The sequence below is a fragment of the Sitodiplosis mosellana genome, unplaced genomic scaffold (genome assembly GCF_009176505.1).
Source record: "Sitodiplosis mosellana isolate CC-2019 unplaced genomic scaffold, AAFC_SMos_1.0 Smas_scaffold_3, whole genome shotgun sequence".
Taxonomy (NCBI): Eukaryota; Metazoa; Arthropoda; class Insecta; order Diptera; family Cecidomyiidae; genus Sitodiplosis; species Sitodiplosis mosellana.
This window is the reverse complement of record NW_022595246.1, coordinates 2,130,875-2,147,920: the sequence shown is the minus strand read 5'-3', so window position 1 is coordinate 2,147,920 and position 17,046 is coordinate 2,130,875. Positions and strand designations below refer to the sequence as shown.

At 35.1% G+C, this 17,046-nt stretch overlaps 1 protein-coding gene across 3 annotated transcripts in view; it reads left to right on the top strand.

The window, feature by feature from the left end:
* The window catches only part of LOC129566569 (fasciclin-3), a 32,509-nt gene that overhangs the window by 12,720 nt on the left and 2,743 nt on the right, over nucleotides 1-17,046 (top strand). For 2 of the 3 annotated variants that reach the window (XR_008687744.1, XM_055442626.1), the window contains exons 5-6: nucleotides 7,731-8,063; nucleotides 8,186-8,620. Coding sequence is in view for 2 of the 3 variants with exons in the window: in XM_055442626.1 (XP_055298601.1) it covers nucleotides 7,731-8,063; nucleotides 8,186-8,620 (768 nt within the window). In the remaining variant the exon portion in view is untranslated. Of the gene's footprint in view, nucleotides 1-7,730; nucleotides 8,064-8,185; nucleotides 8,621-12,834; nucleotides 16,367-17,046 lie in introns of those variants that run through there. The other variant, XM_055442628.1, reaches the window with a different exon arrangement.

The following is a 17,046-nucleotide window of genomic DNA, read 5'->3' as shown; positions in this document are numbered from 1 at the left end:
AGAGAGAGAGAGAGAGAGAGAGAGAGAGAGAGAGAGAGAGAAGAGTAAAAATGACCATTTTCCATTTACATGATGTCGAAACCGTGTCCATTACCTTTTCAGTTATTAATTTCCAAATTTAGAGCGAGAATATTGATTGCTTGAAATTCGATTCGGAAAATGTCATTCGAATTTTTTCTCTCCATTTCTTTTTCTCGACTTCGAAGGCCATCAATTTCGTCATGGCAGCAGAGAGTAAAAAACTACTTGGGCATTGTTACTACTTTGTTTTTATGACTTTATTTCAGTTTATCTTTATATTCATCACAAAGACACCGAATTCTAATCTAATCCTGACTTCTTAATGAAAAGTGCCGAGGGCCACAAAGAGATATGAATGTTTATCTTTTCTGGGTCCACCTTTTCTTAACTTGATTAATTAATTAGGACTGATGTGAATGTGTGTGCATATGTTTTAGAATGTTCTCTCTCTCTCTCTCTCTCTCTCTCTCTCTCGGGTACCTGAATTCCATCGCACTGTCGATGTCAATCACTTATGGTGTTTTAATGCGAATGTCTGTCGATGACAGGTAGAAAAGCCAATGTTTGAATTCCACTCAATTTTAAAACACACACATATTTTTATTCCAACGTGAGTGGATGGGAAGCACAAGCTTTACGGCTCTTGAATATGTCAAAAATGGTTTTGTTGTGTCTTCATCAATTCAACTCAAAAATTCAATGACCTATTTTACCATTTCAATTATCAGCGCACACCATCGATTCATCCCCGTGCGAGCGCGCATACCCGATAAAATACCGCTCGAACCACTAATGAATATAAATTCGAATCGGCATTTTATCGCGTTGGCTCTATCAGAATACAAAAATTTTCACAAAATGTAATAACAGTCATTCGTGTTCGTCTCTCGCTCTCCATCACCTGGAGCTATGTCGATTCCAATGATACCCCCGCCGACGATAATTGAAAACGATTTTTCTTTCTATCGCCTCACTTTCTATCTCAAATTTAAACTAATAATCACCACTTGCGTTGGTATTGTTTAATGCCAGCAATGAAGCTGCATCGCAGCTCAATTGAAATTGACCAACATTTTCAAGCCACATCCAATAAGGATTTGAATTATCATGTTTGTTTTGGAAATTCGACGAGCAATTTTTCTACAAATGAAATCCATGTTTTTATTTTTGTAAATTCAAATGACATCGTTTATCAATTCAATGTATCACTTTTATTCAGATTTTTCTATCAAAAGAAAACAAAACCCAAAATAAAACAAAAGAAGACTGACAAAATATAAACAGATAGAAAAACTCTTATCATACAAGGTAACATTTCTCTTAAATCCTTATAGAACCTCGCCCGTGCCATTCGGTTTTCTTCTTGTTGATATTCATCCATTTTTTCTTTCATTTTTGAGATACGTTTACGAAAAGCCAGAGCCTGTCCCAGATAGGGCGCAAGTGGTGCGCTGCACCACGGCGCTGGGGCGCCGAAGGCGCGTGAGCGCTGAAATTTCTGCAAACTGGCAGAAAAATTGGAGCGCTTGAGCTTAATTGCTTAAATTTTCCGAAAATACGTAGAAAAATTCAGGCGTCGAGAGCGCCGAATGCACCAAAAGCATTTGATCAGATTATATATATTTTTGAAATGACATAAAAAATTTGGCTAGCGCGCCTTCGTTTTGAGACAATTTTGAGTCTATTTTATTTCATCTTAAGAAAAGGGCGCCCTGGCAATTTCGCACCAGGACGCAAAGAGCGCACGGACAGGCTCTGCGAAAAGCACGAGTGTCCTTTGCTAAGGCTGTGATCTCACTCTGACACTCATACAACTCATGTGTCACCTGTTCCATTTGTTCTTCTTCTGGTTGAATTTCCATTTGTTCTTCCAATTTCGAGATACGTCCACGTAAAAAATCGATGTCCTCTTTTAAGGCTGTGATCTCACTTCGTATCATCTAGAAAAATGCAAATGGTTCAATGATGAATTCAAAGTTTTTGAACGAAATACGTGTACAATAACCATAAAATGGAGTCTTTTCAAAACACTGCAAACTTATTTCTAATCCATTTTAATTTTTTTTTACAATTGAAAAACCAAAGTGTGTATACATTTGAAACGAAGTTTTAAAAAACGAACCTTTATCCACTTTTGATAATGAATGTATGTTGAATATGGATGTGAAATATTGCAATAACGACCAATAACAAAATATGTTGAAGAAGACACTTTATGTTACATTCATTCACATGTACCTTCTGACGAAAAAAACAACAAAGTATACATTGACAACCTATGTGACCTTTGAACGCCAATTTTCACCTGTCATCCCCTGCGTTTCATTTTTACAATTGTGAATTCGAAACAATTCAACCAATGTTCAAATGGAATTGCATGGAACTCAATGTAGAGATTTGCAACGATCTTGATTTTATGCCAAGCTAATTAGTTTTTTTTTTAAATAAAAAATACACTTGTTTCACCCTTTTGAATAAAAAGGTCAATATTTATTGAATGTATGAACTTTGTACAATGTTCCCATCTGTTTTCTATTTGAATGCCAGCTTATAATCAACGCATATGACCAAACCAGAAAAAAAGTGCATACAAAAGGTGATACAATATAAAACAACAAAGTCAAAATTTCTTTTAAGAGATCTATTAGTTTATCGAAGTTTGATTTAGCTTTCGTCTGGCCCTTTGTCGTTCCTTCTCTCTTTTAATTTCCATTTGTTTTTCCAATTTCGAGACACGTTTGCGAATGAAGTCAACGTCTTTTTGTATCACTGTGATATCACTTATAGCCATCTAAAAAGTTCAAGTGGTCTAATTATTCATGACTTTTTTTTATATAATTTTCGACCAAAGTTTCTATATATTTCAGAAATTGGAAGAAAACAAACAAACCTCGTTTTGGATTATGTGTATTATCGTTTGTATTGAATATGAAATCAAATATTTCAATTTAAATTGTAAAGCGTTAACTAACACGTCTAGTGCAGATAGAAGTTTACATAGAAATAAAAAAAACCTTAGAATTTAAATAATTTTTTGTTTGGTTGGCTGTTCTGCATATGGAAACCTGAACATTCCAAAAAAAATCCACACATCTTCTGTGTTAAAGGCTAGTTTACAATTTAATAAATAATGATATGTGCAGCCAACGTCATACCGAAATAGTCCCTGTTCCACTTCAATGGACTATCAACATTTTGTAAACTGAATATTACGAAAAATTAACTCAATTCACTTTATCATATGTGTTTTCTATAATTTATTTTAAAATAGAATTATTTCACAATTAATTACAGAAGTAAAAAAATGTAATTCTTATTACTTTATTACCTACTTATTACTGTAATAAGATGACCTATTACTTATTAGTCATCTTATTACTTATTACTAGGCCTCCCAGATCGATTTCAGCTCAAGTCGGGAATTGTGTAGCTCCAAAGCGGGAAAAATGAACCGAAATCGGGAATTTTCCAAATTCAATGAATTTAACATAAATTTGGCCGTAAAAGCGAAAAATTCCCGAACAAATTGGGAGAAAATAGAAATAAATGATATTTGCAACCTAAAAACATTTATTTTACGTCACAAGAAAAAAATAACTTTTATGTAATTTTCGCATTTTCAACTTGAAAATTGACAAAAAAAAGACATACTCTGAAAATTAACTCGTTCTCCCAGAGTTCTTTGTATCTTTGTAGAATCTGGGCTAAAGGTGGCAAAGGGACAAAATTTTTTCGTCCGTCCGTCCTTTTATTGATTTGGGACAAACGGACATTTGTCCTAATGTCCCGTTTCAAATTAGGACGAATGGACAAATTTTTAAAATGATGTACAACACTTATGAAGTGATGAAGAAAAGTTTCATACAAAAATCATGTCAAATTTTGCAAGACACATTTTTCCAACATTTTTTCGTCTGACAAAAATTGACATGTTTTTTATTACATGAAACTATTTTTGCGATTTTTTTTTGCACCAAAAGTAATAAGATACTCATTACAATCTTATTACAATCATCTTATTACTGTAATAAGATGGACTTATTACTTATTACAGTAATAAAATGAAAGTAATAAGTAATAAGTTACTTATTACTTTACTTCTATACAATTAATCGCCGTAAAAATTCTGACATGATCATTTTTATTGATGCATTAAAATGCTCGAGTACTTTTTCATTATATTTGCTTTTCTGCTGCTAAATCACGCAGTATTTTTTTGAACGTAAAACTATCGATTTCATTCTTAATGAGAAGAAGTATGAAACAATTTCCAGAACTTTTGAAAATTTTGCTTTTGAACCATTCTTTGAAAACTGTTCGATTCAGATCTAACAAATCTAAACGAAAACTGTAACTGATTTTGAAACAAAATATGAAGAAGATAGCGGATAAACTAATTAAGAGGTTTATCAACAAAATCCAGATCGCAAACACACATAAAGTTCGGAAAACCAAATTAAAAGGTAATGTGCAAATCGCCCTAAGACCGCTTAATGCTCCAGTATGATATAATGAAATATTAGCGATGGTGGGGAAGGCGACACAAATTTGATCCATACCTTTTGAGGTCACTGGAGGAGGAAGGAACATCCAGATATCACTTGACATGTGATGAAATATGTAAATGTTTACAAGAGATTAATTTTAAACAACAGTCTTCAAAAGATGAATTCATTTTTTTCTCACTGATGTAATGAACTGGGCAATAATGCTAAATGAAGCCGCAGAAAATCAATTTGTGCGTTAGCCGGCTGAACAGTCACTGAAATAAGAAACAATCCATTTTGAATGCTGTGTGAAGCCTTCTTTGGTAAATGCAATATCTAGAACAAACGAAAAAAATTAAGTAAAACGTGTCAATAACGGAACCTGGGAACAGTGGAAATCGTGTCAATAGTGGAAAAAAAATTTGGCCGTGGAGCTCTCCCATACAAATTGACAATATACCCTGAAAAAGTCATTTTACCCAGATTATTAGTTAAACGTTCGGCTAGATTTCCATCAAATGACATCCAAAGTGCTGATGATATATATGAAATGATTGCCAAGGCAAGAAAGTAATATTGTCCAACGAAAAAATGATGGTGGTCTTTACGGTACGATCGTTCTTCCGTTCCATTTTTATATTCATCACAATCCAAGTCCCTTGAACCTTCGGAAAAATACAATGCCTGCTAACAATTGACTTTTATACCTGTCAAAACGTTCGCAGCGCCGCAGTAGTCGTTTTTGTAATGTAAAATACATTCGAAAAAAATTCAAAAGAAAAAAATCATAACGAAAATTTTTCATTCCCTTTTGTGTGGATCTTCTTCGAATACAGTAACATACACACCGTTGCTGCAAGAGCATTACGACACCTTGTGGCACCGATAGTAAAATCCTATGTGTTACAATGTATTTTTCAACACATTACAATCGGTGCCACCAGGAACGCCTGTGGTATATTGCTATTGCAGCAACCTTGTGGTAACATACTTGAGCATTGCAGCGCCACTATAATCGCAAAACCAACTGTGTTCGATGCAGACAAATTGTTGTCGTATTTCCATACGATTGACAGAATGCTGTTACCCATTTCAAAAATATCAAAATGTGTCCATTTTTAGCACTACATGTAATTGTTGTTTATTTTCTCGATTTTTGAATTTTTTTGTTTTTTTTTTAAATCATCACGAACTAGACGTGTTGTGTTATTGTCGAATATTAGCATTTGCCAAACTTATTGTCATTTATGTTGTCTTCGTTTATGGTATGTAGTGTCGAGAATTAGAAAAAAAAATCACTAAAGACATCAAATTGTTATCGTTGTTCCATTGTGTACTTTGTAAAAATCATTCCTGCGAGTTCCAGTTGTTTTTACTCTTTATTATTGCTACCTAAACGCAAAATATTTATCAAGAGAAATACATAGAAAAATGCCTCCTCATACCATACAGAGCTTTGTTTGAAGGCAAAAAACCAATTAATTCGCTCCATGTACACAGCGATAATGTTATGAAAATAGTGCGGCGTTCAATTGGAAATAGGAACAAGTAAAAAATAATACCAAAAAAACGAATCAACTTTTTTTTATGTAATACACAGTCGAGCTTCAGTCAATTTCGTATTATCTCATTTCAAATAAATGTAATTCACAGACAAATGAGAGACGATAGTGTATTGTAGAAGGATCGTAATTATCCTGTTCGCAGCGCCAGTGTAGTGGGTTTGTTAGGTGAGAGTGAAAAATAATGCTTGTTTCAGTTTCAGCATCAACTTTATTCTGATTCTTCTTCACCATAGGTTCTGACATAGTCTGATCTCGTTGATCCTGACCCCCCTGGCAAAATTTGACCCCCAACGATTTTTTTGGACCCGTTGCCATTTTCGGACCTTTTTTGTTGTTTTAGACCTCACTTTTTTCTGGATACCGGTTTTACACTAGATAGAATCGATTTTTGAGAGCGAGGACCTTTTTTTTTTTTTTTGCTCTTCAAATTCGAAATTGCGGATCAATTTTTTTCGGGAAGAAATTTACACTAGATAGAATTGATTTTTTTGACCCCCCCTTGAATTTTTGGCTTGACCCCCCCTGAATTTTTTGGTGTCAGAACCTATGTTCTTCACATTTCATAATTGTCATTAGCGGGTGTCGCATGCGCATCGTGAGATGCGGTGAGCATGCGACACCGTTGGAGAAATAATGAGTAGACGGGTCGCACAATTATAATTATAATGACGATCCGTCTACAGTATATTTATTTTATCCATATTTCAGCTTTGGCTCGTGACGCCGTTTTGGTAAACATATATCCATATATATGTATATGGCTGAAGCATGCTGAGAGATGATACGGTTTTTCTGAAGAATTTGTTATTTTTCGGTTGCTTTTAATTCATTATAATGAATATGCCTTTCGAATTCACGCGGATAAAATGGCAGATTCACCGCATAGACTTTTACCCGAATGAATTAGATGGCATTTATCATTTTCTTTAGACAAAGCGAAACATGAATGCGACATTTCTTTGAGTGATGAAACGAAATTTGAAAATGCTAAAATCAATTGATTTGAATCGATTTGAATATTGTCGTAAAGCGAATATTGAATAAAATTTAAAGGCGATAAATTAATATTTGCTCACCATGTTGCACACAGGTTTATAAACCATTCGATGAACAATAGTTTTCAATGAATCCAGGTGTAATGTTTATTGCTTTGTTACTTTTTGACAATTGATTGATTGTTGATTGCCAAAAAGCATTAGAAAAACAGCAAAAACAATAAATGTCAATGACATACAACGGCAATAGTTATTTATTGTGTATTTTTTTTTGAGGAAAAAAATCCAATAAAAACTTCGGATCAAAATGTATCATTTGGTTGATAACTGATGAGATGTGACAAAAATGAGCGCGATGACTATGACTCTGCTTCTGCAACGCATCCCATTTGACAGTTGATAAGAGCCTATCAATGTGGCGCCAATGAGTCATTGTGGTGATACCACAGAAACGTTTTTGACATTGTTGTCGTTTATGCAACATAAATTGAGCTGTCAGTCAGCTCGAATTATCAGTGAAAGACGTCTTATTCTATGGACTTTTTTTATAGCGAAAAATCATGGCCTCTCAACCCATCCATATGATGTTGCAATTAAAAAAAGAAAAAGAAAATGTGTCAAAATCAACGAAACTAAACAATTAAACTTATTGTTGCTTTCAGTGCCACCAAAACGACCAGAAATCAAGATAAACACCGAATTGCATCGAAGCTCTTTCGAAATTGATCAAGATTTCCAAGCCACATGCATCTCGCGCGACGGCCGACCACCTGCAACACTTCAATGGTTCCTCGATAACGAGCCGATTGTCGAAAGTATTTCAGCACCACGCATCGTTCAAGATTCGTTAATTGGCCGTAACACCACCTTATACACGGTTAGCATTCAACTCAATCGTCGCCTGCGTGCCAGTGATGATCGCAAATTTTTAATTTGCCGCTCAACCCATCCAGCTGATCAGCCACAAGAAGATCGATTCCAGCTTAGTGTCCGATGTAAGTGTTGAAATAAAAAATTACTCAGAAATGATTTCGTAACGATTGAACCTCAAGTGTTTGGCGTTTTGGCCATGAATTTTTGTTTTCTAAGAAACACCAATATCTGTCTATTTCCATAGACCGACCACAACCACTGCAAGAGAACCGTGTATACGGTTTGCCTTTGGGCGCAACAGCACTAGTCAACGTTACAATTACGGCCAATCCACGTCCCCGCATCGAATGGTCCATTGATGGTTTGCCAATTGCACAGGGCCAACAAAATAGCCGCTTTGAAGCGTATCAACCCATCGATTTGGGCAACGGTACTTACAATGTTACACTCGCCATTGCCGGTCTCACCGTCGAAGACACAACAAAAACCTACTACTTACGAGCATCAAACGAATTCGGCTCATCCGATTACTCGGTGTACATTAGCTCATCGCCGCACGTGGCTGAAACTGGCATCGATATCGGATCAATTATTGGCATCATCGTTGGCGTTGCTATTCTATTAGTCATTGTGTCAGTGATTGTATTCGCCCGTGCCACTGGCAAATGGTGCTTTTCCGGTAAGTTTGCATTCATTTAATTGGTCTGTCCCTAACCGACAACAAACAAAAGCAAAAACAACTTACTTTCCTAATGATTTATCTGCATAATGATCAGGGCCAATGTTAACTGATTAAAAAGACCTTTCGATAATTATATTCGAGAGCCAAGAAAAAAAAATGATCCCAAATTTGTTATTAATTATCAATGAAAATGAATGAATATATTTGTGTCGGTGATTAGATAGGTCAATTTTTGTAACTAAATAGAATTTTAATTGAAAGGAAAAACCATTTGTGAATTTTTGACATTAACAAACATTATTTTCTATTTTGCGAATGTATGTGAATCTATTTTCTCATTGCACACAGACAAACATATCAAGTCTAAAGCAACCGCAACTGTTTAAATACATAAACAATCAAAAAACACACACACACAAAACCAAACATCTAACAAAACAAAAAACAAACAAACAAAAAATTGTGGTCCAATGAACTATCGTCATCCATGTGAGTGTCAAAAAATGACGTGAATAACTGAAATTTTTTTTTGCTTAAAGATAGCTATATTTTTGTTTGCTCTCTATACTTTTTACCCCGTTTGTTTACCGGTACTTTGTGTTGTTTTTTGCATGGAAATCATCCAAGTGATTTCCTCTATATATATATATATTGATTTTGACCATTTTTTCTTCATCATATAAGTTAGGTAAATTCATAGATCCATCAGATAGATAGATTCATTTTAGTAAAGTAGTTCATAGCACAAACGGGCCGTATTATCATAGAGTAGCTCATATATATACATATATAGTTGAAAGTTGAATAGAAAGTAAGCCAATTGTTCGTTGTTCTGAAATTTTATTTGAAAAGAAAAAAAATCGCATCTTCTGAAGTTGAGGTGTAAGGTCAAATCATATCAGTTTGCTTTGATTTTCCATTTGCCATTTTCTATTCTGTTAAATTCATTTTGAAGGAAGAAACGCAATCAGTGTTTTATAAAACGTCGTTTAGACCCATTCTCACTCTCAGAGAAAAGTCACTTAACTCAATTGAGCTGCTTGGTAATCGGATTAACATTCTATTCTTCGGAACGAGAAAGTGTTCCGCAACTCTTTTCCAAACTTAATTATTCGGATCGATAGTTCTTTAGTCACCTTTCCAAGAGCGAAACACACACACACACACTGCCATTGCCTGCCTTCAAAACCATTAACATATTTTATACAGAGAGTGAATCTCACTTGAAAAAGCAATTTCGAACAAAGAAAATGTGACTCGTGCCACTGTACCGGTGTGGTAATACAGAGAAGTGAGTTGAGACACAGTGCGAGAGAATTTTATTTATGCGAGACTTTGAGGCAATTTGCCCTAAATCACTGGCGCAACCCACCATAAAACTTAAAAACTTCCTGTTTGAGTTGTCACATCCATAAGCGTTTATGTGATATCCGAACAAATTAAGTCGGAATCGATATAGTTATACCCATACACCGAGTAGAGATTCATGGTACATTCACACCATACACACATCCAATAGCTTCCGTTTTATTTTTCGATATAATATTTCTCATTCGTTTCCACTCGTTGCTCCGGTTCAAAATCCCCAAGTGATACCCAAGATAAATATGCATTATTATGTTTGTTGTTTGGCCGTGTGCGCCTTTCACCGCATCAATATCTATATATTGGATGGCTCTCTTTTGTGTACACAATCGCCTATACTATAAGTTTTCATATTATTAAAGTTTCTCGAATCACAAAATGAAAACGGAGAGAGAGAGAGAGAGGTATAGAGCAAACTCAGTAATTGTTGTGCTGTATGAGCCAAAGTTTTGCCGATATGACCCCCTCCGTGTCCATATACATTCACTTGAACGGTATTATTCTAGGTTCGTCTGGTTGAGAACCGATAAAATAATCCACGATTGAAAACTCGCTGCGCATTACAAGCAAACGACCGGACACACACTGGGTAAAGGTGAAAAAAAACAAAATCAATGATAATGTTGAGTTCGAATAATTCCTCATTTCGTTTTTGAACACAGTTGAATCACCCGATTGATTCATATCTTGGAAACGAAAATTGCTACCTGAGTTACAGAGAGTCGCCAAACAAACACATGTTTTCCATCGCGTAAATAGTTATTAGATTGGAATCAACTCGCACGCTTGCCAATAAACCCGATGCCGATCTAAACGTTTAGATCACACCGAATAGATTTCATTCTGTCAATAGCTTTGCTATTCGCCGTCACTTTTTTTTGCTTCCAACAGTCGCACATACTTTTATTAATTGATTCACATTTTTCCGTTCTTGCTAAATAGCATGCACAACGCAAATGCCACTATCGAATATATGCGATTTCAAAGAGCGCAAAAAATGCGAAAAAAAGTACGACCAAGCGACGCTACAAAACGCACATGTATTTAATGACATCAGTTAATGTCGTTCGCGAATGAAAAAAATACAAGACCGAAATTTTTTTAATTGTATTACATGCTTTGATGCCGTCGAGCTAAGCTGAGCTGAGCCAAGCGGCAGCTCGACGGCTCCAATTTGATTGCAATCATCTGATAAATTAAACGATTTTATGTGTAGTCGAGTTTCTTATTCTCTCACCCTATTTACACTCAGCACGATTATTATTAGTTTCATATTGACAAAACTAGTGAAGAGTTCGAGCGAGCGCGCGCGCACGCTCGTCTCTCCTTGTTTGGCTTTGAACTGGGAAATTTCCCTTTCGATATGCGTGCCAAAGACATATTGTGCACGATTCGCAAGACTATGTCTTTTCATTAGAATTGAAAGCCCCTTTTCATTCATTAACTCTGTTTACTTAAAATGTGTGTATTTCGCTGCATGAATTTTTTCTCTCTCACAAAGCAATAAGACTTGTTTTTGTAACTCTTTGAAATTGTTTGCGTTTCCTTTGTTCGCCCACTTCGTATCGGAGAAAAAAAAACGCGAATTTTTATCGACCAAACGAAAAAAAAATTTCTCGCGGCGCTGCGTTTTTCTGCCGCCAAAATATCACCGTTAAATAAGCGATTGAACAATTTTCAGCAAATGTAAACATGTAATCACGCTCTGTGCCGCTTCTCGTAGCCAATTTTCTCCCCTGAATTCCCTTCAAAAGACGATAATTATTTTAAAAGCATTTCATGTATCGTTTTTCTATATATATTGCGCGATGCGTCTATGCTGGCGTCGCTGTGCGAGCATTGCTATATTATGTTGGTATTATTTTTATCGTTTATTATTACATTTTCAACGTTTTAAATTAATCATATTGAAATTGATTGTGAAGACGCTAGACCCTGAAAACGCCTTGCAGCGTATGAATGTGCCCGTGCATGCTATTTCAAAATGTGTTCTTTCACCTTTCGCATGTGTTTTTATTTTACTTGTGTTTCTCGGCATTTTCTGTTGTGTTCCGTTTGATTGCGTTGCGTTTCAAGCCCGTGTTTTGTTTTTCAATGTTAAATATATGCCGTTGCTCCTCATGCTATTTTCGGTCTAACCAATTGTGTTGTGGCCGGGGCTGCTATATACGTCTAATTGCGTATCTATTTATTGTCCTTATGCCGCCTCTATTATTCATATACGAAATGCCGCTATTCACGCAGTGTGTTAAAATGAATTATTGTCCAGTAGACAAATTGGAATTTTGATTTGTGGCCAACCGTAGACCAGTAATTTCTGAAATATATGCATTTCCTCACTCTCTCTCTCTGCTCTCGCTATAAGATAAGTATTGAATTATTATATATTTCTAATAACGGTATTTTACGTTAAAAATTTTAGTATTTTTTTCCTTTCATTTTCTGGCCATTTTTCCGTTCAAAATTCAATTCCTTCTCTCACTCTCTCCCATGTTTAAAAGCAATTTTCTGTTTTGTTTTCCGATTGTTATCCACCATTTTCCGTTTGACCGCAGCCGAATGTGGTGTTTGTGTTGTTGTTGTTTTGTTTTATGCCGTAGATGTATTCGTCGAGTTTTTTTTATTTCATTTGATTTTCTGTTATTTAGTTGAACTGCTCATTTATGGTAGTGTTTAGGCGTAAGATGTGTTCTTAGAATTGAAAATTTACCTATTCATTGCTCTATCACCCACAAGTTAGACTGTTTCTCCCTCTCTCTCTCTCTCACTTACACACACCTTAAACACTCACACACCCACACCGTTCAACATCAATTTCATAACCAAAAACTGTGTAATATTTGCAGGTGCCTCAGTAAATACTGACATTGGACCCGATTCAGAAGCACAAATTGCACCACACCACGACGATTATGAAGATAAAGAATACGATCATGAAACGGACGAACGGCATGCGGAAACTCAGCATACGGAAAAAAATGAAAAAACACAACAACAACAAGCACAACAGCAGCCACAACAGCGAAATGGCAACGAACAAAAGACCAACACACCCGTTTAACTTTAGCGTCACCTCATCAAGACACATTCGATAAAAACAAAACGAAAAAAAAACACAAAAATCAATTAAATATGAAACAAATCAAGCTCACTAGTTTAACGAATGATAATAAAAACAACTAAATACATCAACAACTAAAAAACCGGCAGATAAGACACACACTAAACAAAAGTAAAGAGATGGACAGATAAAGGAACCATCATAATTTGAAAGTAAAACTCGAAAAAACGACAGCGAAACTGTTGTTGTTTTTTCGTCGATAAACGCTAACGAGAGAGTTTTTTCGAGAATTGAACTGAGCGGAACAATGAAAATGCGTCAGCATTTATCTATAGACTATGTAAATGACGCGTCGTGATAAAGATTTCATGAAATGCGTTGTTGCTGTTGTCGTCCAGTGTGTTTAAAGAAAACAAAGTGAGAGATTGAAATGTCGTGTCACTTTTACTGCCAATAGATAGTGTATTGTCGTAGTGATTTCTTTATAATAATATTCAACAAACTACTTGATTGTTGCGCACACGGGAGCGCCACCGATGAAATCTTGATTCGATCGGCGACACTTCTGTTTAGATCAACGATTATTTTTTCTGCTCTCCTTTCCACTCTCGTTTTATGGAAATCAACCCGAAGCATCGCACACATTTCTCAATGGCACAGATTTAAAAAAAGCAGTAAACAAAGAGCCGAGTGCAAAATGTCGCCGTGACTAATAATAAAATATCATTAAGAATTCGCATTGTGTGCGCAAAAACAGCTATTTTCTTCTTTCGCTGGCTTTTGTTCGTTGCTTGACTACGTACATTCCGCGTGTGTGTCATCTTTTTAGTTGTTGCTTTTAGCCGAAAAGTATAAACTATAGAAATATTTTGTCTTGTGTATGTTCTCATAAATAAATCGCGTACTAATAATAGAAGTTGAAGAAAAAACTATACAAAAACGGAACTCTTTGAAAAAGATATCGTTAGCCCAATTTTTCCTTTCTCGCATTTTATAATTTTTACCATTAGAAACGAATTTTAAGACTAAAACCAACAAACACGAACCGTGTCTCACGCACACACGTGACACACACCAACAAAAGTAGCTGGAATAACCCGCTCTCGTATGGTTTTGTGTTCGACATTCGAAAACAGCCTGCGGACCTATGGTCGCGACAGCTTTAAGAAAAATCATTTTAAAAAAATTCCAGTTAGAAATTTAAGTCAAGCAAAATTTTTAAAACAAAAATTCATACTTGTTTGCGGATTGAAGAAAAAAAAATTTTTATTTCAAAGAGAGATTCCGTCCTACGTTAAATTCAAGTCTTTCTGTCTTTCTACCGAAACTCATGCCTTCCCCGAATGAAAATAAATCGCGTCTAATCGCACCCGAACATTCACTTTTTACCGCTTAGCACAATCACACGCTTACACTCTCACACACACACACATGTACTTCCTTTCCGATTTACTTTTGCAAACAATTTGTATAAGCCAAAACCAAACCATTTTCTATTTTCGGAGAAAAAGAATTAAGCCCATTTTAACAGCAGATAAAAATCAAAGCAATAAAACTGAATCACACACACACAAAGCGCTACAAATATTATAATCGTATTTTTGAATCACTTTCCCGCCTTTAATAACCTCTATCTCTGTGTAAAGTTCCGAGAGAGGAAGACAAGAAGAGAAGAAAAAAAAACAGAAATCTTCTTTAATATATTTAATTAGTGTTAAACGGAAAGCAACGGTATGAGCTAAATATCAAGTTTTGTATTTTAAAACCATTGCCATTAATAAATAATAACGCGCAAGCAAAACAAAACAAAAATGAAGAAAAACAAAAAGAAGAAGGAGTAAAAAATCGAGAAAAAATTAATGATTTTACATACGAAACATATAATATGTGGAATGGATTTGAAAATAAGCGCAGTAGAGTCGGTTAGTTGTGTAGCATTTAGACTTAGTAATTTAAAACGACGAGCAACAGAGAAAAAAAGAGAAAGAGACAGAGAGAATAAACAAAATAACGATAAAAATGAAACAAATTGCAGACAGAAAAAAAAGTAAATGGAAAATGAAACCAACTTATATGTATTTTACATTTAAACATTAAACGATTTTAATTTCTTAACCGTAAGAGACATAATTTATAAATTATAATAAATGAAAAAAAAATTGAAATAATAATAATGAACAAAAAAAAAAACAACAACCTGCATCAAATCCCGCAAAACGAAAATGAGAAAAAGAGAACGAGAAAAAAAACATGAAAACAGAAAAATTGTGTAAGCCAAAACCAAAACAGTTTTAGTCCGGTTCATTTTGTCCCAATGTTCACACTCGTTTTTTTTTTCTTCTTAAATCACAAAATTGAAATGTGGCAATCGCCAATTTTAAATCCGCCGTAAATAATTTGTGTTTACCGTAACCGAAGTGGAAAATGAAACAAATCACCATCATCAAAAGACATTTTTACTAGATTAGATACGAATCTCCAATCCAATCTCTATTTTTGTACATGCCGTAGATAGAAAACCATCTCTGTGTCAAATCTTTTTTGAGGAAAAAAAATTGTTCAATAAAAACCAACAAAGTTTTTTTTACAACAAAAACCAAATCGATGTTGAATTTTCTTGTCGTGAATGAAAAACAGAACCAATGAAGTGAGCGAGTCGAACACATGATGACTGTAAATAATTGAAACAGGTCGATTATTCGCAACGATGCATAAAACGAATGTCAATTGATAAAATTGTTCTTGTTTAGATGCACACAATGCATGAAGCGCCCACAAAAGCACGCGACATCACACACACACACACACACACCGAATGCTTTCAAGATCAGTGTCACCTTCAGACTTCCGAGACCGCACCGAAATTCTATTCAATTTGCCCGACAGAGGAAAAAAAAAGTGTTTTGTGTAAATAGCCTTCAGTCAAATGTTTTCAATTTTCGCGCGCACCGAAACAATGAAGCGGTAATTATATCTCATTGTAAAGACAAATACCATTTTGTGCAAACATTTACTTGTGATGAATCCAATTTTGGCGTTGAAGAGGTAAGACGTAGTCTCTATGTTTTGTGTACATACAACGGCGTATTGTGCAAGTTGAAATTGAATTTGAAAAGACATAGTGCAAAAAAAAGTGTAGACTCACGAGCCGTTTTTTTCCCTTCGTCTCTTCACTTCATCATTTCAATTAGATATAGTGAACCAATAAAATGCACGAACCCAAAAATTAATGCACAATTCACGTTTTTCCAATCAACAATTGAAAGAGAGAGAAGGAGAGAGAGAGAGAGAGAGAGAGAGAGAGAGAGAGAGAGAGAGAGAGAAATGAAAATCATCGACACTTTGTTTCAGTGTCGAACAGCACACAACCCATATCGCACACACTTATTCACGCCTCTACCAACACACTTTGGCCGAATCGAACACACAATACTATGTATTGCATGTTTCGACATTTACCAATTAGCAAATATCTCATGACTGACATGTTGGCTTTGTCTATTTCTATTTCAGTCTATCAATATCGAATATACGGTTGAAATTTCGCCATTACATATTTCCATTCAATGAACAGTTTCACTGTGTAAATTCAATAAGCACAGAGTGACCATATATTTACTACGGAAATATCAATGCCCTAAAAATATGAATAAATCGACATGTTGTTGTTTGTCGTTTTGTGTACGACTCATCACGAACGCGTATCGCTCGCATAAGAATGCGCAAGAATCTGTTCCAATTCCTCAAATCAACTATCATTATTCAGCTGTTCACTTTTTATTAGCGAATTGAAATAAAGCAATCATATCAAATGATCTAGAGAGCCAGCAACAACAGCGTCAGCACTAGCAACAGAAGAGAAAAAAAACAATCTATGTTCGTGTAATTACTACTATTAGCTCTATTAAATATGATATTCTGTACGAAAAAAAAACCCAGATATTAGCTAAGCGTGCTTTTTGCACATCTCCCATACATTTAATTTGTACGTTTATTA